The sequence below is a fragment of the Amblyomma maculatum genome, chromosome 10, assembly GCF_055883805.1.
Source record: "Amblyomma maculatum isolate TAMU_Amacu chromosome 10, ASM5588380v1, whole genome shotgun sequence".
NCBI classification, from domain to species: Eukaryota; Metazoa; Arthropoda; class Arachnida; order Ixodida; family Ixodidae; genus Amblyomma; species Amblyomma maculatum.
Window position 1 is genome coordinate 178,290,385 of NC_139353.1, and position 24,449 is coordinate 178,314,833.

General features: G+C 41.6%; 1 protein-coding gene and 1 long non-coding RNA gene across 2 annotated transcripts; one reads left to right on the top strand and one right to left on the bottom strand.

The window, feature by feature from the left end:
• The first annotated feature begins 3,428 nt into the window (after positions 1 to 3,428).
• Positions 3,429 to 23,431, top strand: LOC146178015 (uncharacterized). Its single transcript, XM_084580704.1, has 5 exons — positions 3,429 to 3,572; positions 7,868 to 8,019; positions 20,890 to 20,957; positions 21,602 to 21,688; positions 23,289 to 23,431. Exons 1-5 carry the CDS (start codon positions 3,474 to 3,476, stop codon positions 23,414 to 23,416), a joined length of 534 nt encoding a protein of 177 aa, XP_084436830.1. The 5' UTR covers positions 3,429 to 3,473; the 3' UTR covers positions 23,417 to 23,431.
• LOC146178016 (uncharacterized) lies at positions 13,081 to 18,825 on the bottom strand. Its single transcript, XR_014701130.1, has 4 exons — positions 18,186 to 18,825; positions 16,202 to 16,374; positions 15,648 to 15,728; positions 13,081 to 13,739 (listed from the first exon to the last, which is right to left on the bottom strand). It is a non-coding gene; the product is annotated as an uncharacterized LOC146178016 (long non-coding RNA).
• Positions 23,432 to 24,449: the final 1,018 nt, after the last annotated feature.

Below are 24,449 nucleotides of genomic sequence, written 5' to 3' on the forward strand. Positions count from 1 at the left end.
GGATGGTGATACTCTCAAAATATGTGATACCTCTAAACTGCCTTTCTGGCCTACAATCGACGAGACTGCAGTGCAGACCAAATATACTTCGGCATTCCCACGCAAATGCGTGCGTGACCAAGACAACGATGTATGCGGCACAGCGCGCGGGGAAGAAGACGATGCTTGCAAATCAGCACAAGATGAACGGGAAACAAGATGAACGTATGGGGGGCCATAAAAAAAAAAGATGGCATTAATCAATTTTTTATTTTATGTTAGTTCTCAACATAATAAAAAAACGCACAGGAACGCATTCACATGCAGCCTCCCGACAACTTGGCGCAGGCATAAGTCACTTACTAATGCATTCCGATCCTGCCTCATTTTATCGCAAGTTCGTTGCGTAAGTAAAAAAGTACTGTACACTACACACAAATCACAATAATAAATATAATGACGCCGTAATCATGGCATACAGAAACTAACGTATAAAATTACAAGCTTTTTAAATAGTTATCATCCTGCTTTAAACATTATTCGTGAAAGCAATTTATTGAATGCTTGCAAAAAGCATATCGTTTTGCTTCTGTGGTTCCTCAAGGTATAACCATTCTATTCACTTTAATTGTTTTGGCGTGCTTTTTCTTTTTTCGTCGCCATAAAGGCGTTCATAAATATACGATGTTAACTGCCCACGTACATCTTCACACACCTCTTCTTTGTCCAGCACAGGTGCGTGGAGATGTACTTGGGTGTAGAATTCGTGACTGTCATGCTTGGACGATGTTTGAGTTCTGCGGGGAAGAGAGTGCTACGATCTCCTTGGCAAAGAAGAGGTGTGTGAAGAAGATGTACGTGGGTGTAGAAGATGATGAGTGGTGAAGAGGAACTGTGTTCATATTCATACTGTGACATATATGCTCTGCATCGCTGGACGTTTAAGAAGACAACGATCAGCAACAGTGACACAGAAGAAGACAAAGTGGTAGCAACGTTTAGTGCTACGTTTAGGTTGACGCTGCTGTGCTTTGTGTGCTGTGTCATCCTGGACTAACCTTCGTGCACTAACCTTGCCACGAATCAATAATATAATTGGTAGTGTGCGCCTGGGTTTTGTGGTTCTTCTCCATGTGATTGTGTTACTCTACAATTCTGGGTACTATGCAGCATCAATTTTCCCCTCAAGCTGTTCTTTTGGTTCTTAAAAGCCAAAAAACTATCCGTGAACAGACCCACAAAGTGACGATATGACAACGGTTACACTATGCACTTATCTTCATCGATCATTGCCTGCCTTCAGTGAGTGTATGTTACCTTTAGGTTGTGTTCAGAGACATCCTTCAGCATCAATCGCCGTTTAACTCGCTGTGAGCGTCGTCTGCTCGAGTGCTCATATATGGGGTATGATTTGGAAATATGCGTCCCGGGGGAAGTGGTGAAGGGGGGGGGGGGGGGGGGTACGCGCGATGTAGCGGTCCTCGAGCGCTGCATGCGTTCGCTTGCAATTTTTAACTGAATATTAAGCTGTAATTTCAATCGGTACCAACGCTTTTTTTTGTTTCTCGGAAATTCTGGTCTTCAAATGTGTGCCATTATCCTAATTACGCGAGGATAATGTTTTTTTATTTTTACGTAAAAATTTAAAAACACAAGTTACCGCACATCTATGGATGGGCCCACATGGTGCCTAATGTAACCTAAGTCAACAGGCTACACACTGACATATCTAGTCTGCGCCAGAGTATAGTGCCGGAGTAGTCGCCTCACCACCACGCATATGGCGGGCAAGCGGCCTTGACTATGCTGACGGTGCGGTTAAAGCGGCAAGCGGCAGCGAACCCGTGGTGATCCCGGCTCGCTGTTTTTGAATTGCCAATGCCAGTCTGGCGACTGACTAATTGGCGCTTGCAAGGTACTATATGGAGTGCTTATAACACTCGACGTTTGCTCCTGCTTCGTATTCGCCCGAGTTGTGCTCTTATACACGACTAATCTAGATATACTCATTAACCACGCTAGCCTCCACTTGCTCCACGTTGACGAGGAGTACAGGAAAAGCTACATCGGCAATATTCGATATTCCTAATATCCACTGTGCTTAGCATGATAAAAAAAAATCAATTAGTTAATTAGGTGGTTTGGTTAGAACATTTTAGGCTCTCACATAATAGAATTAGTTACATTGTGTCTCTGACGTCCACTACAGTCATTTTCTCTTCTATCCGTTTATATTAGAGTGACGTTGCGTGAGCTGATTTAGGATACTAAATTCCGTAAATAAAATCAAATTTTACGAAACCAAACTCTACATCACTGTGTTTTGTGAATATGTCTATATAATCTCCAGTTTGGTTTCGTTTGGCTTGGTTTGTGGGGTTTAACGTCCCATAGGAACTCAGGCTATGAGAGACACCGTAGTGGAAGGCTTCAAAAATGTCAATCACCTGGGGTTCGTTAACGTTCCAGTAGCGAGGAGCCTGTCAGGTATACTACCTGGCCAGCACCTGCATCCATCAATAAAGAGATCCGCGGTGGTGGCGCAGTGGTTAGGGAGCATGGTTACTGCGCCCAAGGATGCGGGGTTTATTCTCGGCTGCTACGGCCGCTTCTTGATGGAGGCTAAAAGCAAGGCGCCCGTGTGCTATGCAATCTCAGTGAACGTTAAGAAAGCGAAGCCCTCCACTATAGCATCTCTCATAGCCTAAGTTGCTTTGGGAAGTTAAACCCACAAACCAAACTAAACCTTAAATAAAGTGCGCCTCCTCTTTTTGTTAATTTCAAAGGCAGAGCGAATTTCTACACAACAATGAAATAACAGTTGAAATGGGGTCAACGTTCTATCGTATAAGCCTTAGCTAGGTCGGATAGATTTCATCCAGAAGAAACAGGATGCCCCATTTTACACGCTATCTATCGTTTCAAGAGTTCGAGGCCATCTGTTTCTGGGTCGAGATTGTTCATGGGGGCAGATAGATTTATTTTTCCACTCGTTGCTCCTTCTGTTTCCTTCGGAGAAGCAACGAGAGTCGGCGAGACGGACCATTCAGGCCTTATATGTTATCTGAGTAAGAATGTTGCTGAAAAAAGAAAACGGCTGAAAGCAGAGACTACAGCGAAATCCCGACCTCAAGAACGACACTTAGGTAGTGGAAACCTGTATGCGCGTGTTTTTAAATGGAACTCAGTTGCCTGGACATTGCATAATCCGTCACAAGAATGCCGGAACAACAAATAGACAAACACAAAAGCATATAACAGTAGGGCCCGGCCCTCTGTCTACCTCTCCCTGTAACGAAGGAGATAAGCAAAGGGCAGGCCGAGGGCCCTCAAATGGACTTGCAGGGGGAAAAGCACGTGGCGCAAGACTGGGGGCACCTCCTCTCTAGGTCTGTCTCAAACACACCCTCCCTATCTGCTCCGTTTAACCCGTCCTGCTTCATAAGAACACTGCCCAGACGAACGGCGCCTTCGTGTGAACTTGTGCAGCAGACATGGGTTGGCTCAACCTTTCGGCGTGTATGCTTTTCGCCGGGATAATCACGGCTAACATTGTGGCCGACCGGCGTCGTGAGCCTACGGACGTTTTTAGGGTGAGTACACTTCCTAGCAGCTTCACCGCGAATAAGTGTATACTCAGCAAAAATTATTCTTATACATTCATGTGGCCTAACACCATATAGGCTGTGCTGCTATTTGGAAGCGTAAAGTAAATTATGGTGTGAATCGATTCGCGTCAAACAAAAGCACTCCGTTCGCAATTGCTTTTTGCGGTTAAGTGCAGATTAAAAGAGGGAGCTAAAAGAACACCAAAAAATGTTTCCCAATCGTGGAATATGCAACAGGAGGAGAAAGCATATTGCACTTTACCTAAAGCATTTTATCCCATAAAAGAAGCACGGCGTTAAAACTGATATACGTACGAAAACGCTTTCTGACAGCCACTGACTGCCATAATTTATGAATTTAAGCAATATTCAGAGTGACAAAAATAATGTTTAATCATTTACCAAGTTGAAATATACAAAACGGGTATCAGAGCCTAACTTGAGGGAGTGAACATTTTGCACAGTTGTTTTGAGTGTCAGTATTACATTTTGCAAATAAACGTATTCTACAAGGTCGTGTTATGGTGACAAACAACTGGGTCATAAGCAACAACTTAATAGCAGAGAAAAAGATCACGTTGCTGAAAGTTGATTATTATCAGGGAGTAGTGAAGTCAAGTTTTAGCCAGTCATTTGAAATGCCATGTTGCTTCTTTCTATGCCAAATGACAGCGGCAAAATGAAGTGTAACACTGATGAGGATTGCAGTTCACATCAGGCAATTCTTCAATGCAAATCGTCTTTCAAAAGTTATGAAAGATAGCGTCAGAGAGCGTTTTTATGCCAAGCCGGATCATATGTACTCTATATATATTGATTAATTAGACCAACAACAAAGAAAAGTAGCTAATGAGTATTTTCATTGAGTTTAAGAAGTTGGAAGAGTTTCTAGAGAATGGTCGATGCTCCCCTGTGCAGCTAAAATGCAATAACTCAGGTACCTCCTTTATGGGCGCTGCCCTTCTCCTCTACAATGGTTTCCTCGAAGTCTAGCCTGTCACATGCTTTGTACTATGCGGCCGCCGCTATACTATCTTTCTTCAATTTTATCATCCTCTTCTCTCTGCTTCATTTTTTCTGGGAGGTTCTTGCTCTCGGAAATTATTGTCCCCGGTCATGTCGACCAACAAATCTTGAATACCAGCCTTTCAATTAGAATTGCTCATGAATCATAAACATCGTAAGTTTTCATTCTACCTTACGACTGCGTGTTAATGAGTATGTGCTCGATTGTAGAGGGTGCTGACATTAAGAGAATTAATCACTAACCGAGTATCAACAAGCACATATCGAACGAGTATCTGCAAGGCGCGCCGCAAACAGTAGTCATAGATCTGTGCGTCATACCCCCCCGAAAAAAAAAATAAAAAAGGCGCACAGCTCAAGTTTCTCTAAATACTTGAGACTCCTAATTTTAGCTTTTGGCATTTTTCGCGGTCTTAGGATTTTGAGCATATTGTCACCAACACACGTAGCAAGCAGCACAACAACCGAGCTGGCCCTTTTTAATCAAGCGAAAACTCGAGAAAGAAGAGGATGACGCTTAGCCATGTGCTAAGACATTGGGCCACTTGGTGGAGCCAGAAGATGGTCAGCGGTGTGGCAATAGCTAATAGTGTGTGGGAATGCTCACCTAGTCCTCAATACTGTGTAACAGCATTTCGGCAATGTGTATCTACGGTACGTTAGTAAACCACTATAAAATAGATGCCCCCCCCCTGTTGCACAAGCCTTCTTGAAGTTCGACGTGCGGGAAAAATCTCGTGATCGCATCTCCCTTGAATACGAGCATCTTGCTGGCAGAATTGTTCACTCCTAAATTCTGCTTTCTGCTTTCCTCTCGGATATTTCATTGAAATACCTCGCGCTTTTGTCTGCCAATCATCCCTCCTGAGTAAGAGGCGCCTAAAATGAATTACTTCACGTAAACCTGCTGGAAAGCTTACTGGGTGCGTTCTTGTAGCTAAAACGAACGCTTTCTATTCACAGCAGATTCAGTGCTATTTTGCGGGAGGAGACCTCGGCGACGTGTTTACTGGAAGGCGGGCTGAGTAATATATATTTATCCTTTGTGAAATAAATGTCAGCCATGGATTGAAAATCATTCTTTCTGAAACTTTATGCCTAATGAATGGAGTTTCAGTGGGAGCCCCATTGCGCTCGCCGACTGTTAGACATAAAGAAGTCTTCGTATCGATGTAAGGCTGATAATTTATTGAAAACCTTATGGCACACTGCAAGAGATATTCCTTGCACCTTTGTGAATTTTAATAATAGAGAGTTTTAGTTTAGCTTTACAGGGATAGCTATTACAAGGTAAAATAATCATTTGTACTGCAAGCAACCTGTTTCTAAATAGAGTCTTAGTGAAGCGTTCAAACGCTGCTAAACGCGGTATACTTTGTATGCAGGCAAGAGTCCGTTTATCATTGGTTGTTTCTACTTGTTTATTGTAAAAATATTATATACCAGTATTTTAGAGGCGACAAATAGCATAACACTCATTTCGGATACTTAGCACTTCTTGCAATGCCTATGCAATTAAAATTATGCGCAATAAGAATTATGCGAATCTAGTAGTGCCACTAGTTACGGGAATGCACAGTAAAAACCACTATAACATTACTAATGCAATCATGGAAATATTTGCATGTTTTAATCTTGACTACCGTATTAAAGAGCCAAATAAATAAAACGCCACTAGAAAACACCAAACCCTATTGTGCTTTGCACCTATTAGTTGTGCACCACTCGGAGCAGCCGCAGACAGTAACATTGCAGATTGAAGCTCCATTAAGCTTGAGGGGCCATAATCGAGGGTGTATCCCCAAACCCGTGCTTAATTAAAGTCTAAATTTGGTCGCTGACAATAAGTCATTGTCCAAGATACGTGCAAAACCTCTGCTGAATTACAGCCTCAACTTCATCGCCGAATCAAGACCAACCCTAGTGAAAGGTATCTCCAAAACTGCGCTGAATTAGAGCCTAACCTTTGTCGTCAAAGCAAGGTCTGCCATAGTGAAAGGCAGCAACACCAGTGGGTGTCGAAAAAGCGTAAGACTTAAACGACTCCTTAAGAATTAAGCTCATGCTTATTAGCAAACAAAGTGCGTAGAAGCGCCAACGTTTACTTCTGAAAACTACGTACACATGCTAACATTATCTCAGCGTTATGCGCATGCGCACACTAGACCAAATATTCATGTAAACAGGCAATCACTTTTTTTTTTAAAATCCGGTATACTAAACCTCTCTTATGCCACCCTCGCAGCAACTGACACGCTTAGGTTTTAGGGACGACGCGCCGATAAAACGGAAACGACGTGGTGCTATAGGACGCTATATCTGTCACCGCCTAACGGCACCCTCGTGCCTTCCTCATCCCACTGGGGTCTGCGATTACAGCGCGTGATATTCGTTTTTAATTGCATTACTGAAGAATTTGACAATGGGAGTTTTAAACTTTACTAATAAGTACAAGTTAACAAGCCCAAAAAGTATCACGTCTCAACCGTATTATAAGGCACAACACCGCTGACAGTGCTGCGTACAGAAGAGGGCTGTACCTCCAAAAATCGAATTTTCAGAATACTCCCAGTTTTAGTAACAACACCCTCTATATCTAGCACCGAGATTGGAAATTCCCCACTTCAGGCTCATCACCGCAATGAAATTGGTTAGTTAAGTTTCCGCATTACGAAAAACGTATTCATGATTTGCGAGTTACGGAAGGCAGTGGCACAATCGTTTTCTATTCGTGGAACTCTGTACTAATAGTTCAGAGGCACCAGCAGGGAAAGGCTCCACTTAAGTTTCGAATAGGTATCGTGGCTCAGGTGACAAGAAGCTGTTCCTTTTTTGTTTTTCGTTTTATGTCAATCTCAATAGTTCTGAGTTGACAAAAAAATAATTGCACAATTCTCCATTCAGCGGGAAATTCGGTGGTGAATCCAGTCTCAAAGTAGTAATGGTCATCGTATTATGAGCTATTGCATGGCCAGAAAAGTAACTAGAAGAGAGAGGTAAAGTTAGAGAACGAAACAGCACATGACTAAAGGAAACGGGATGATAGATAAAACCCACCGCAGAGCTGGTGACGAGACAGACGCGGAACTTGTCTCTAGTGCACTAGGGCATATCCATAGTGGTACTATTGCTGGGAAAGTGCAAGGTCTATGAATGTCGTTGTGAAAGGAGGACTCCGATTTTTTTTTTTTAGAAAGTTGCGCTTGCTTCAAACACCTCTCATTCGTATTATTCTTTTCTCTTTTCTGCCCCAGATGTTTGGCTTGTTTCGTAAAGTGGTCGCCATCTCATCTTCCAGCAATGACACGTCATTCAAATGCCTGAGAGCCACTTTGACCAGCTACAATCTAGAGGAGAAAAAGGCCACCTACGTATGGCATCTGAAGGCGCGCGGAGAAAAGCCGGCGTAAGTATTCTTCGTACTATATTGCAATCGTGCATCCCTGCCTTCTTTGAAATATCGAAGGTATTCAGCTGAGGCCTCCAGGCCTTACTGTTCTCCGCTCAAATAACGGCTTCAACGGTCATGGCATGGATTGTGCTTGGAGCCGCCGGAGTGGTGATATCATCTACTGTGATTTAAAAATCCCCTCTGCAACAATGTATACCTTCGCCGCTTTGCCTCCCTTGTAGCTTACTTTGCCAAATAACTCCGATAAACTTACGAAGTTTGCTAAATCTCGCAGGCAGGGACTAATTTTGTGAATTGCGCCAGTGTTGAACCAACAAAGAGAAGTAAAATTTGCATTTATAATTAAAATATATCTCCAGTAATAAACAGGGATTACTAATGCTTCCTCGTTCCACCATACAAACATGCAAAAATATAAACTTGGCCGAGATTTAAACCGACTCCCTAAATTATTACTATACTGCTGGGAAGCACGGTGCGGTTGGACATTGATGAGCAGTGAGTGGGCACACAAACATGTGAAAGAGGAGCTGCTAAAGAAGATTGCCTATAATAATGTATAGTTGTACTAGACGGCAAGACGAATCTGTGCGAAGGGGAACCATGCAGTCGCGTATTACACTCCAAAACAGGCCAGCTTTCGCCGCTTAGCTGATTAATGAATTTCACAGGCGAAATTCAGCATTAAGGCCGTGAGCGCTGTAATCCTTGAAGAATAGCGTGGCGCGAGCACCGTGGTAAATGACAAATATAGAGTAGAGGTCTGCAAACGTGCATAAAGAGAAATAAATTCTTTCGAGTCTTGCACATGTGAGGAGCCACTAGCATAGACAAAACAAATATGGCTTATTTCCAGGCTTCGTGAAATCCTGGATGTGATGAGCCTCCAAAACAGCCGTCAAACTGAAATCAAATCAATTTAGTCCTTAGCATCTAAAAATGGCGGATGGCGTTCAGTGGCAAGCGCTGATTTGCGTTCAATAATTGCATTGTTTTAATTTGTTCAGTAAAATTCGTCGTTATGTTAATTATCTAGGCTTGGGCCTGAATAACTCCTACCACATGGTGAGCTCTTTTTGTGCCCGTAGTTTACCGTCTGCTCCGAGCTTTCCCAACTTTTCTGCCCTTCACATATAATATATATATATATATATATATATATATATATATATAGACATGGTTTGCTTGTTACTAATGGGTCAGAGTTAAATTCAAACAGTATGTCACGCAAATTTTCCGATTGTCTATTTTAATCCAAAAGTTTCGGACAGTTTCCAACAGTTTCGTCAAAGTAGAATTCAGTTCAATTCAATTTTGCCTTGAAGAAGGACGGTCCACCGTCCGAAACTGTTGGAATAAATTAGATAATCGGGAAAGTTGTGTGACATCCTGAATATATATATATATATATATATATATATATATATATATATATATATATATATATATATATATATATATATATATATATATATAGGGAGGGGGTTGAATCTCGAATGGGTCCGGTAGGTCATAAACTTGAAGTAGGTGACACACGATGAAAAAACAACACTTTAATCCGACGTTTCGGCCGGGGTCCGGCCTTTGTCAAGGAATGTAGAAAGAAGCTGTCGGTTCCCATTTCTTATATACATGCACAATCGAAACACGTGACCAGCCACTGTCAACAAATAAACACCAAAATATCAAAAACAAGATTTCACACGCGTGAGGTAATGGCGGTGCAACGTATATAGACCGAATGACACGTGTTGCGCTTAGATCATGCATCTTAATATGTTGCACAAAGAAAAGAAGATATATCACTAAAGAGACTGCTGTCACTATCAGGGCACAAAACAAAATATCGCGAGGTTATAATGGGTGGAGTACATGTCACATTTAATCCTGCAATATTCAGGAGGGGGAGGGGGGGGATTGATCAACTGAAATATCATTCTCATTGGTAGGCGACAGTAGCAGATAACACGTCAGTAGAATTTAACAGTGAAATATAACTGTGATATAGCGCGGTACACACACAAACAAAAAGTAAACAGTCACTCAAATCGCGGCATGGTGACAAAACTCGATTTTCTGCTCAATGCTATGGGGACAAAAAGAAGCAATTAAAGTTAACTGTTCGTAACAGTGTTGATAAAAGGAATCGTGGGCAAGGTTATAGGATAAGGTGTAATGATCAGTGCATGTTACGGCGGGAAGCAATATGACAGTGAGAAACTGGCAAACATGAAAAGATCAGTGCAAGTAAAGCTTGGCATCCTGTGAGGGGCTTTGGGCTGTGACCGTAAAAGCGCAAGCGAAGAGGCAAACAGTGCAAAATGCAGCCAATGTCGATTAAACATGATATATTTTAAGAAGTTGCCAATGGTGCTACCATTTAGTTAAAATGCTACGACGAGAGACAAGTTAGCTTGCCAATGTTTTCATTCAGACCACAAGAAACCGTGTTAAACTTATGTATTAAAAATGATTCGCGAACTTCGCGTTCATGGTGGGTTCTGAAGCCTGATTCCAGTAAAGTTACTTGCATTTTTTCAAAGGGGTGCTTGGTAATGTTTACATGCTTAGAGATAGGAAGGTTAGGCAGTGTATTACAATGAGCTTTATGATTATTAAATCGGTATCTGAAGGGTGTTTCGGTTTTACCAATGTACTGAATTTCCCACGATTCCTTTTATCAACACTGTTACGAACAGTTAACTTTAATTGCTTCTTTTTGTCCCCATAGCATTGAGCAGAAAATCGAGTTTTGTCACCATGCCGCGATTTGAGTGACTGTTTACTTTTTGTTTGTGTGTGTACCGCGCTATATCACAGTTATATTTCACTGTTAAATTCTACTGACGTGTTATCTGCTACTGTCGCCTACCAATGAGAATAATATTTCAGTTGATCAATCCCCCCCCCCCCCCCTCCCCCTCCTGAATATTGCAGGATTAAATGTGACATGTACTCCACCCATTATAACCTCGCGATATTTTGTTTTGTGCCCTGATAGTGACAACCGTCTCTTTAGTGATATATCTTCTTTTCTTTGTGCAACATATTAAGATGCATGACCTAAGCGCAACACGTGTCATTCGGTCTATATACCTTGCACCGCCATTACATCACGCGTGTGAAATCTTGTTTTTGATATTTTGGTGTTTATTTGTTGACAGTGGCTGGTCACGTGTTTCGATTGTGCATGTATAAAAGAAATGGGAACCGACAGCTTCTTTCTACATTCCTTGACAAAGGCCGGACCCCGGCCGAAACGTCGGATTAAAGTGTTGTTTTTTCATCGTGTGTCACCTACTTCAAGTTTATATATATATATATATATATATATATATATATATATATATATATATTTATTTATTTATAGCGAAGATGACTACCACGTCATTTTTTTGCGTCTACGTTTCGACCGAGGTCCTGTCTTTTTCAAGACTGTGGTTACATTGCTTGAGTTACAGTTTTAAAGGTTTGAAAATTGTACAGATGCAGGAAAGAAGAACCACTAAAAAAAGGAGAAAGACAGCCGTGGGGATCTGTTGAATGCGAGGAAAGAGGGAGAAGACAAAACCTCAGGGTGGGCGGCCAAACCAAGAAAATGCGGGGAGCATGAAGATTTCGAAGGCCGGAAAAGAGGGGGGAAGCAGATTATCAAAAACAAAAAACGATGGTGGGGAGCGGGGGGGGGGGGGAGAAAAAAGCGAGAGGGAGGGTGGAATGATGAGAAAATGGACAACACAGTTTTGGCATGGTCGGAGACGACGGCGCCGGCAGTGTCTCTTCGTGAAGGTAGTTAACTAAATGCAGGTGAACTGGGCTAAGGTTATCTTCACAGTGAATCTGTTACTTGGAATGCTTCGATGGGTCAGTGACCCCGAAGGGCCGAAAGGATTCGCGGATGTACATTTATGCCGCAATACACTGCTTCAAATTTATGAATAAGATAATATTCACTTTGCTCACGCTCACGATTAGTTTTGAGTTGCTTTGTAGTAACTTTTAGTTTTAAGAATTCATGACCTGTTTGATTAGTGCGCTTGGATAGGGGAAGGTTAGGTAGTGACTTTGTGTGTGCGCGGTGATTATTGAATCTGATTCTGAAGGGAGTGTGGGTTTGACTTATGTGTTGTATCTGGCAGTGGCCATATTCCAGTAGGTATACAACGTTGCCAGAGTCGCAGTTTAAGTTTTTTTTTTAATGTCATGTTTGAAAGCTGAATGTGTGCTGTTAGCCTGTTTTGTTGTCTGCATATGTTTCCACAACTGGCATCGACTTTTGCCACAAGGTAGGCAACCGGCGGGAGGTATTTTGTTTACTTAATGTAAACTAAGTAATTTTGTATATTTGTAGCCGTCTGAAGGTTAACTGGGGATGATGTGGGAAAATTTTGGAGAGTCGGTCACTCTACTCAATAATAATAAAGTGCTTCTTCAAAATGTTATTCATATTGGGGGCGTTATTTATAAAGGTTAGAATCAGGTTTCATTTTGCACCATACAACCTCATATAACTATTTATATATACACTGTAAAAACAAAAACACCTTATTAGGTGTTTTCGCATGTCTATAACTAACACCCATGCACCCTTGAAAAAAAGTGGCTTCAGAGTGCCAGTACACCCTCAAAGATGGTGCTTCGGTTGGTCATAACACCCTTCTATGGGGCCAATGCACTGGGGTGTTTTCACCACCTTTACACCCTATTGCAGGGTGGAAGCAGTGGCATTGCACCCTTACACCCCTTGATAAAAATCAGTGCCGATAACGTCCATATATTGCATTCCCTAATTAGGAATTACTTTTGCCACTACACGTTCCTTAATGCTTTTCCTATGTGCACATGTGCAATCAAGCTTAATGATATTCCTTTTAACCACCTGTAATGCCAAATGAGTATGTAAAGAGATGCTGCATGCCATTATTTTGACATCGCGAATGGCCCATGCCAGTATGATTGTTTTTTTTTCACATTCACAGAGCATGTTACAAAAAAAAATGTCACACAGAAGGAAACTGGAAGTCTTTTATTCGGCATAGAAGGGTCAGGGTTCGGGCTAGTGGGTGCTCGGGTGCTGGTGGAGGGAGGGGGGGGGGGCAGGGGGCACTTGTGTTCTGTTTTTTCATTGATGCGCGCAATGGAACCTCATTTATTTAACAATACTGCCACTCTCCACCGAGAGCCTAGCAGACGGGCAAAAACATACATGGTATGTACGTAAATACCTAAAAAAATGAAAGAAGCAAAACAGTTCCAACAAATGCAGACAACAAAGTATACAATTTTTTTCAAAATCAGAACCGAACAATGAACACTACAGCATGGCGACATTTCTTAAAAAACAACAACAAAACTTTTAGTCGTATGCAACAATAATCGCAGTACACAATATTGATCCTATGCTCAGTGTCAACGCGTGCGCCTGCATAAAATTCGGCCTTAAGCGATGAAATAAAGCGTCGTGCAGCGCATCTTGGCTTCGACACGCAGACGCCCAAAAAGAGGTGCTCTATAAAGCAGCACAAATTGTCGGACCCCTTGTCATACGTCAGATTGAACAGCCAAAATCGACCCATTATTGGAACAATACCCTAAGTAGAGTCGATGACTCGAAGAAGCTTCCGCTGCTGAATGAAGGAGAAATGCTCTTCAGCTTCTTTGATGCTGCTCCCAGTATATCCGACGCACGGCGTGGCAGGCTTTTCTTCCTGTTCCTTGATAAAATTGTGAAAGAAGTGCATAACAGAGCAGCTGTATAAATATGAACTGCACCTGGCAAAAACCAAATTCAACATATTTTCTACTCTATATTTAGAATACGCCAATGCCCCTTTAGTGTACAGCAGGTGCTGGAAAAAGGCCCTATCGGAAACCACTGGTGGTTATCTCACAATTAACAATGCAGAGTATTGTTATGGTTGGTTCAGAAGGTACAAAGCCAACAGTCTGATCAAGTCATAAATGAGAGCACATAAGGTCAACCCATTTTTATTCATGCAGCATGCTGTTGCATGGTAATTTTAGATTATGCAAGCTATTTTATCAAACAAAAATGGCTACACTCATCAAAAGTACCTGGATAAGACAACTTCTATGCTGCCCCACGAACTTTTCATTTCACATGAACTGGAATGCTTATTATGATAGTTAAAAATGTAAATAAAGAATAAACAGCACTGGAGCACGGTGTTTACTAATAAAATATTAACAGCTGGCTCAATTGAAGGCTTCACACAAGGCCTACAACATACCCTGCACTGGCCAAGTAGATACTGCAGAACCAAACAAAAAAAAAAACGCGGAAAGAGCATACTTAGTAATGGGGCACTACAAAAAAAATCAAAGTGCATGTAATACATACACATAATGCATTTCTGAACTTTTGCACGTCTTCTTGTGCTAAGTATGAACCAGAAAAGCCCTAGGGCATCGCAATGCTTCCTGAAGTGTTTACATTTAAGGTTTAGTAACAAGGAAAAAGTGTTCTCGCTGCTCTATGTGGCAGTTCTGAAACTTAATCACACATTATTCATTGAAAGTGTACACTGGAGCTTTGAGTTGAGCGACAATTACATGTGCAACAGCAAAGCATTACCAAACAACCAATTCGCAGAAGCTCTAAAAAATGTCAACACTGAAGCATGGTATGTTAAAACATTTTCCACGCATAGCACATTGTATGCATAGACATCCAGAACATCAGTGGTGAGCCTCAAGAGGCGGCAGGAAGCTCAAGTGTTCAAGAAGTTGTAATCGTTATAGCGGCAGGCAGTCTGAGCACTTTGAAATACTAAAGTTTCGAATACTAAAAATATGTTCACTAACTTGAAATGCAAAAATAACAATTTGGATTTATTGAGAATGTTTACTATAAATGAGAATGTCTATGACAGTGCCACATGGTTATGCATGAAATGTTAGCATCTGTAGTTGAAGGCATTATATTTATACAGCATGAACCTTGGAACACAGCAGTATTTTCTCCCAACCAACGTGGTAAACCTCATCTCAGAAGAATTAAAATTATTACATCATTTCAAACTTGGCTAGCAAATTACAGCATTTTTTTAAAACAACTATTAAACTGCATTACCCACCTTCAGAAGCCTGTAGGATAAGACAATGTGGCAAATATTTCTTTTGAAGCAGTCTCAGATTTTATATTCCAGACATTAGGAACATGTTAGGTACTAGCATGCATGAGCAGGTTGAGAGACCCCTTTCCAGCAAATGCTAAACCCCACCAAGCTGCCTGCAAGAGCCATCTGATAAAGCACTGCTGGTCCACTGCAGCAGAGTGCTTAGTCAAATGGCACACTGCACCAATCTTGACATTACCAGTGCTTCATCAGGTGACTCTTGTATGCAATACGACGTGGTAAGCATGTGATGACAGGAGTCTCTTAAAAGTGCTTTTGATTGTACTTAGTGCAAATAATCCTTTCACAGCAAAGAATTCACAGTTGTGATGAAAACTTGTGTAGTATTTCTATTTGAATTATGAATCACTAATACATATTACAAGTTAGACTGTAAACCATTTTAGAAGCAAAGAAAATTTGCTAATAATGTCGGTTTCAAGTAGGCTTCCTGAATATTCAAATGAGAAAGAGAAAACTTACAAATGATACAAACAACATCCAGAGCTCCCGGCTGGTTCCCTATGTTTGCCAAGAGTTGCAGAATGCATACTGTCTGTACATCTACAATAGAAATAAGCAACACAACAATGGTGACCTCCTTGCCGGTAAAAAGAGACAGCCAAGTTTTGAGGCGATAATTTATTGTCTAATTTAGGAAGGCAAATAAACAAAATTGGAAACATGTAGAGGCACGCAAACTGAAAGCCAAACATCTGACAGCAAAAATTAGCAAAGCTTATGAAGATTTGAATCAGGTATCACATAATTCTCTGCTACTAGTTGAACAGATTCGAAAAGGCTGCACCATTACAATGGAGAAGAACAATAGGTAATTTAAATTTAGCTAATGCGAAAATTGTTACATATGAAGAAATGTACAGGCTAGTTATGCTTTTATTATTCTTTCTGATGCTCAGCCATGTTTTTAGTATATCTATAAGGCAATGCAAAATGGCAAAAATGTAGGTATTTAGCGAAAAACTGCCAATTAAATAGCACATGCAGCAAACAGAAGGAAACAGCTTAATACTTACGCTTCTTTCTCCTTTCACGCATTCCCTCAGAACATACTTCGAGCACCCGGGCAATGTCCTTTTTTTTTTGCACGAATGGTGTCCTTCAAAACCAAGACAAGTGTCTTGTTAAGGCCAATTTCAACTGCCTCTTTGCCGTCCTTCTTGATCAGCATGTTGACGTCATGTAAGAACTGCAAGTTTGTGTGAATGGTAGCCATAAAGAATTCATTTTACTCAATGTTTCAAGTAACTGAATATTAAAAATCATTGTACACAAGCTAAGGCAATTGATGCCTTTGTACATATCTGAAAAAAAAAAAAAAAAAAAACTGGCATTAGCAAACAGCAAATACAAATATTTACTAAGGTTAGAAAACTGAAAAAACCATCAGTATTTTGCCACTCATCGCCAAACTGCAAGCAATATTAAGGAAAGTCTAATATAAAAAATAACAAAGCAAAAATTATGATCCTCCTTCCCTCAACTTGGCACACGGCTGAATGGCAATAAAATATGTAATATATCTCTAAACTAAGGGTCCCCGCTCAGCTTTAAAAAGTAGGCTTCAATTCTTAGAGACAATCTACAGACATGCAGCGTTAGCATATGAAAGTCAAATTGTTTTCTGGGCCCTTTAAATCAGTAAACTGCTTTCAACACATACATTACAATTTTTTTAATAACAGTAAGTCACAAATTTGCCTGCAATATGCGCACTGTGATGAGCAAAGAAGGTAAACATATGCGACTATGGTTATGATAACCGCTTCATATGTACATTTAAGCAAAAGACAAAAAAAAAAAGTAAACATCTAGTCAGAATCAAACTCTGTAATAGCAACATCCGGTACAATATTTGGCCACATGATTCAAGCTGTCGACCTCTACTTGAATGCTGAGGCATCAGCATCGAATATCCATTTATTCTAGTCTAAAGACACTACAAAAATCAAGTAATGCGGTCAAACAGTTATGTTGAAATGTGACCACAAAAATAATGAAAACTGGATGGTTTGAACCACATCAGCTGACTTAGCACGTGTACAAGTGCCTTAATTGAAGTCTTGCTGAAAATAAAATACGTACCTAAACGATTCTTCGAGAGCGAAAGTAAACGCCATAACAAAAGCAGCATAACAAAAATGCAAATTCACATTCCATGCAACCGCAAAATATGGTCCCCGTAAAATGAAAAATGCTCCCATTGTGATTAAAAAAGGCAAATCCAGACGCGGGGAAGTTAACATAGGCTGATGATAGCGGCATATAGTCTACGCAGTTTGGAATAAACTATTATGCAACCAGGCCGGCCGACCAGCGCACTTCGATGCCGAGAGCACGAGCGCAGAGGCGTGCCGCGCTGAACGGCCGCCGAGAACGAACATAGCCTCCTCGAACAAAAAGTGTAAACAGAAGGGCTGCGGGAGGACGCTCCCTGAGCAGCAGGACGGTGCGCGCCTATGCTCAGAGTAAATAAAAAAAAAAGGGGGGGGGGGGTCGCAGCGCTCCGAGTGAAAGATGACGCCGAAGCATGAAAGAGGTTTCAGGAGAGCGAGCGCGAAGTGTAAGAGATAAGGGAGGAGGGGGGAGGGGGGAGTCGAGAGTGCTAGGAGAATTAAGGTAGTACGCCAACATGACCTTGCCGCACGAACGGAAACGGTAGAACAAAACCGAGTCGTTGCGAACTGAGCGCAAGTATCAAACTGTCAAGAAACGAAAATCGTTTCGTGAACCTCCTGCGCGTACAAAATGCAAGGAAACGTAGCACATACATAATTTCTGTTCAAGAAAGCCAAGACTGATGTTCTTGCGCGAAATCTGCGTAACTCGCCGCGACATCTACCACATGTGCGATGTCATTTTGGCAGCCAGGTGAAAACAAGCGCGTGTCTCACGTTTTCATTTCAATTCTGGAGCGTTCCGGCACAAAAGGACACAGAATGCAGCAATCCGGTAGGACACTGTTCCCACAAAGCGCAATATGCGTGAGAATAGGCTTACCTTTACAGACGATTGCATCAGCCGCAAAGTACGCTGTCCGCCTTCGTATCACCGGCACCGAACCAACCAGTGCGATTTCAGCGCGAGTGCAATGTAGTCGGCGCATATACCTCTTAGTCACGCAGAAAAAAAAAATCGTCCATGCCTTCTCCTTTCGAACATCTCAAACATAAAGCGGTGCAGCAGTCCTTCGGCCTGAGCAAAGCAAAAAGAAGCCCGGACACTTGCCGACACGATAAATGCCCGTTGGCGTTAAACACCACATGTAGAAGGCACTTCACAAGCGTACACACTTCTAAACACATATGCATGGGAAATGCAACACATTTCACGAGGGTACACAATCGAAGAAGCACATTCAGCATTCGCCGAAACGTGGTCGAAACGCACCCCACAATGCTAACGGCCATATTGTGAAATTTGAAAAGAGCGTTCGTAGCTACCGGCGGCCTCCTGGCGGTGAAATTTTCTTTCAGTTTCTGTTTCATTTTTAGAAAGCACTCGTGTGTAATTTTAATTTTAGCGTTACTTTTGGTGCTTTATTTAGGTGTTGGGTTATATTAGCAGCGCCGCTTGTGTATAAAAGGCTACGAAGTTACGCAGCCATATACCCCCAGCATGTTAGGTGATATTGCTTGCCCGTAACATCCTAAGGCATATTCTCCAACCAAAGCACCCCTTTGGCATGCAAGAGGTGATTTCCAATGACACGAACACCCTAGACCCAGGGTGTAAGGGTGTTTTGGTTCAGACAAATGCCCAAAAAGGTGTTTTTGTTTTTACAGTGTACCGTGTGTAAAGTCTTTTCGTTAATGCACTCGAGAAAGGCTGCTAAATGTTTCGTTCGGCTAACTAGCGAGAGAAAAGCTCTGCCGCACATAAGCAGTGAAGGCGCCAAGAGTCAAAAGCAATTCACAACGTTCTAGGATATTCTAATTACCATACTTAATTACCTACAAGCCGACAAGCAGGGCGCTCAAAAGCAATACAACTACACCGTTATGTAACAAACAACGTTTTTAGGCAACACACAAAACGGTTTTTCTAGCCATTTCAGTGTAATAGTTGATAGTTCTGCTCGAGAAAATGATAGATGTCACAGCACATGGAGAAAATGTTAAAAGTTTTAAATGTATGTAATTTTTTGATACCTGTTTTCGAACAGGAAAACTCGGTACCGCGGTTATTCTTTTTAAACTTTATTTTATAGTTGGAAGCCACACACACAAATGCATGGGGCGAACTTTTACATGATGATGCAATTTGGGAATTGATAATTAGAGGGACATGAGCAGAAATGATGGTTGCATTTTGATCACAGCGATTGTAATATCCCTCATGCATTCCGTTTTTCAATCGTGTCTGGCATGAACAGATATCTCCGAAGTTACGGCGACGGTGTTCAGACAGGCAAACCCTACGCCAACAATTTGCGGCAATGGCCTAGGCAGAGCTAGCTGAAATAATCGTAGTGCATAATTATATAAACCAAGAGACTTGGAACTGAAAACACCTTGCAATGATTTGGATTATTCTAATTTCAGCTTCTTTTCATTTATTTTCCATGAAGGGGCTATTCGAACAGAAATAAAATTTTTTTGCTAAGACATTATTAATTTATTCTTCTTCGCATGGAGTCCTTAGACTGTGTTCAACGTGCGTATATAAAAGAGATCAGAAAATCCTCACACGAAGGAATAGCTACCGGTATGTGGACAGCAGATTTTCGAACTGAAGAAACCTTGTTTTAGCTGTAATTGAGAAAGAGTTGGCCCCTCGCCCATGAATGTGGGGGAAGTTGAAATGCTTAAAAAAAACTTGCACTCTCATCACTGACACCATCCATCTCCTCTGCACACCAGTCAGCTAAATGATTTCTGTTTTGTGTGACGTGGCTGCAAAAGTAAGGAGGTAACCCAGAGAAGACAGCTGAGTTAGTTGGTGCGTTTTAGTAAATGACTGTGACATTGCAACCAGCGTGGAGAAAGACAAGGGACAGCGACAATAAGATACCGACGGATCACCACGCTACACTTCAATTGACGTTTTTTCCACACATAAAATTTGACATTCAAAATTAGCATATGCCCAGGCGACTCACTCTTTTTCCCCCTCTCCCCTAGTATTTCTTATGATAGCTTGATTTTTGATAAAAAAAAGGGAGGGGGCAGAAGTCTCTCCTGAGCACGCGCTATTGTCAAGAAAAAAATTCTCTTAGGTGCGAAATAAACGTCAGTTGCAGTCTAGCGTGCTTTCCCGTTGGTACATTATTGTCGCTGCCCATTCTCTCTTTCTACGCTAGCAGCAATGTTCCAGCCATTTAATGAAGTAAGTTAAGATACGACATGCATTTATATGAAGATTCGGGGCTTCTTGAACTGCTTTTTGGTCAATAAAGCGCACTACAATGACAGCACAACACACAGACACAACACACGTTCAGGGCAACACGCTGCAGAACACCTGGATTGCCTTTAGCGTTTGACGTCCACCGAAGTGCTGCCGCCATGATTTCCCGTCCTCCAGCCCCCCGCTAAACACCGCTCATTAGAGTCCGGGTAAGCCCCCTGACGCCTGGACTTGGAGCAAACGCATCCATTTCAGTAGAGTGGTCAAAGAAACAATATTGGGCAGGTTACGTAAACAATCTTCACTAAATTGTTGCATTGGAATATCTAATCTTCCCGTAATTTCCTTTTCTCAGGAGAAACATCACCTTCGACATCGAGGGCGGTGATATACCGGATCAGGCCACCTACTTCGTCAACAACGGTATGTATTGTAGTAGGATGTCGGGATTCACGAACTTTCTGCAATTTACGGATGGCTGCAAGCCAGGAAGTTCTGGCACTTTGCTAACAATTAGTTAGGATTGCTATCAGTACATATCAATTCAGGCCCACTTCTTGTCCTTCATTTTCGTTTTATGTTTTGCCTAAACCGGACTGCAATTCTCTAACAACTTTAAATAAGGCGCAGTTGTAATCTTCATTACCGACTACATGTGGAAGGCGAAATCCCAGTGGCGCGCTGTTGTGGTGCCTAGCAGTGCACATCAAAGCACAGGTGTGAAATAAACCCGCGTTCGGGATGAATGCAGTCGGTAGTGACTTCTGCTAATTAGCTACACATTCTGGATCGAATCGGGTCTGATAATTAGAATACAACACTGCAAACATCATCTGCATGTATTTCATACTAAGCGAAAATTTGTTTGTGGTCTTGCTATGCTGGAGAAGACTCGTTAACGCTTTCTGCAATGTTCGTTTTTTTTTTTAACCAGCTGGCCCACTTTGATCATAGATGATCGAAAACTGCACTAACGCTTTGCTATAGCTTTTATTTTAGAAAACGGAGCTTTTTTATAATTCCCCTATGCTTCTCATGTGACAAGATTGGTTTCCTTTCACTTTCAGACCGAACTCGTCCACACACTGCATACTACAACTACACTGACTACGAGAACTGCATGGTTATGATTGTTCCATACAACGACCACGACCGTGAGAACGCTCTCTATTTACTAATTAGTACCAAATTATATTTTGGAAGCACTTGAAAATTTTGGCTCTAGTGATTGATGATTGATTGGTCTGTGATAGGGATGACGAATTATAAAATCATTTTAAAATTTTCATTAATTGCTGCGTTAGATATGAAAAAAATTGGAAAAAGGTGGTTAAAAGCTCTCAAAGTGCTCAGAATGAAACGCCAATGCTTGATGAGATTTATTAAGAAAAGTTAGCGAGTGTATAGAATCAACAATTTTTTAAAATAATTTTGAAATGTCCTCAGAATGAAATGCACATGTTTGCTTATGCTAAGTACTGCTGTATACAAATAATTATATAAATATATCAAAAGTAATAACGAATTAAACTAAAACTTCGAAAATAAAAATAACGAATAGCAGACATAAAACAAAAAATTTAAACAAAACTGAAGTGACATCTTCCACGTGTGTTAGAAACACTATTGCCTCACAGTCATAAAAGCGGAGCTTTAGCATAGCCCTGATTATGAGCCAGGTTTTGAGGACAAGCGAAACGAAAAAAATACTCAAGCGTTAACATTATCTTAACCCTTATTTATTATTTTCCTAATACGTCATTAGTTTTTTTTTTTCCTGTCCAGGGGACCTCCTATGACAAAATGAATAAAATTTGTGGGTAACATACTAGGCAGGTATAAGAAAGGAATATAAAGGTGTGCAGAGAACAACTTATAATACTAACAATAATATATAATACAATGCAAACTACAAACAGTATAGAAAATTCAAAATAATCAAGAACTGGAAACAAAAGTGCACTAATTGCTGAAATCTGAGAATGCAATTTGGTAAAAAATAAAGAATTAATGTAAAGACAGAAACTTATGATCCAGAAAACATCTTCAGTCGGAGGAACAACACCAGGTGGAAAAAAGTAAGTCCTTAAAGAATAATGAAATGAATGAAGAGTACGCTGTGATTTGATTTCGGATGACAGTGAACTCCTCACAGATATGCCTGAGAAGTATACAGTTTGTTTGCCATAAGTAGTCCCGATTTTGGGCAATAGTAGATTATGATGTTCAGCAAATCTGGTGTTATTATTGTTAAAGAGCTTGAAGGACACACCCACTAAGAACGAGATGATTATTACGCGTTTTAAAGATAATTGATGCTAACCTAAATTTAAGCTGTAGCGACAATGGCAGTATGTTAAGTGTGCGAAAAAAACTGACAGCGGATGCACGATAAGGGCTGAAAGTAATCATTCGGAGCGCTTGATTTTGAAGGTGGCGAACACATGAAAGGTGAGTGTTGTATGTGTTACCCCAAGATGATATGCAATACGAGAGGTGGCTAAGTACGAAGGAGAAATATACCATGCGGAATGTAGGTAGGTCGAAGTAATGCCGGGCTTTAATTATCACGTGAATACCAAAAGCTGCTTTCAATTTAATGAATTGTATGTTGATGAATAGTGTAGGCGCATAGTGCTCTATCACTGGCAACGTGTGATATCCGCGGACAGCATAAATGCCAAAATGTCGGAGCCCCTTTGTGGTTACCTCCATAAAATGCTCATGGTGTTTTGGCTTGTCTCTTGCGTCCAGACTGTCTACTTTGGGTGAAACGGTCCGTGGTCCACAATGTTCCACAGAACTGCCTTGACAACTACGAGGAGACATGCGACGTTAGGTTTCCCCAGTACGAGCATGACCTCTGCGGGAATGACGAATAAAGTCTTCAGCTTCTACCTTGTGTCTTGTTTTATTTGATGCCGACACCTTTTAAGTGCAAAAGTGGTGGTCTCACAAATATATGTCATTGTTCTACTGCGGCTGTGCAAAACGCTTGTGCACTAATTATCAAGCCACCATTGTTACAGTCAGTCATGAAACGATTTTGTCGGCTTTGTTTATGACACTATTAACTATAATTTAACGTCGATACAGGGATGTATTTATAGATATATGCAAAGGGCTAGGTGACCAGATGAACAACTTCATGCCAGCGGCGCCCAGCACGAATCACACACACTTCGTCGTTCTTCACCTTCCACACACGAGCACAGCACTTTGTCGTCATCGTCCCTTAACATAATTCCCGGCGGCGAAAGCACCCTACGTAGAAAACGGATCAGGTGCATGATACGGCTTGAGGCGAACTACGTGAACAACTTCGGTGGCAGGGAGGGTGGATGATGTCGGAGAATCAAGAGGGGCAACCTCATATGTCCCATCAGTCATCTGACGGATCACGCGATAAGGGCCGTTGTACTGGCAAAGAAGCTTCTCAGAAAGACCGCAACGCCGAGAAGGAGACCAAACGAGAAAGAGTGATCCTGGGGCATAGTGTACTGTGCGATGCCGGCGGTCGTAAACAGACTTCTGGTAGGTCTGGGAGGCGGTGATACGATAGCGGGCAATTTCGCGGGCCATAGTTGCTTGGCTGATGGCGTCACGTGCGCACTCCGAGGTCGACTCCAAAGATGGCGGCAACAATGTATCCAATAGCAATGCGGGATGTCAACCAAATAGAAGATAGGAAGGCGAATTGCCTGCGGTGTCATGTCGCCACGAATTGTAAGCAAATGTTACATAGGGTAAGGCTATGTCCCAATCACAATGATCGGGTGCGACGTACATAGCATTTCAGTGAGGGTCCTGTTCAGTCGCTCGGTAAGCCCGTTTGTTTGAGAATGGAACAGGCCCGGAGTATGTCGTCAACTACCCGGGACAAAAAGTAGCCGTCGCGGTCCTTCAGCAATTGAC

What these genes read in the sequence shown, in the direction of transcription:
- LOC146178015 (XM_084580704.1), top strand. Translation starts at nt 3,474, where the DNA reads ATGGGTTGGCTCAACCTTTCGGCGTGTATGCTTTTCGCCGGGATAATC. An exon ending in GCGCGCGGAGAAAAGCCGGC is followed by an intron (nt 8,020 to 20,889) that starts GTAAGTATTCTT and finishes TCCTTTTCTCAG; the next exon opens with GAGAAACATCACCTTCGACA. An exon ending in TCCATACAACGACCACGACC is followed by an intron (nt 21,689 to 23,288) that starts GTGAGAACGCTC and finishes TCTTGCGTCCAG; the next exon opens with ACTGTCTACTTTGGGTGAAA.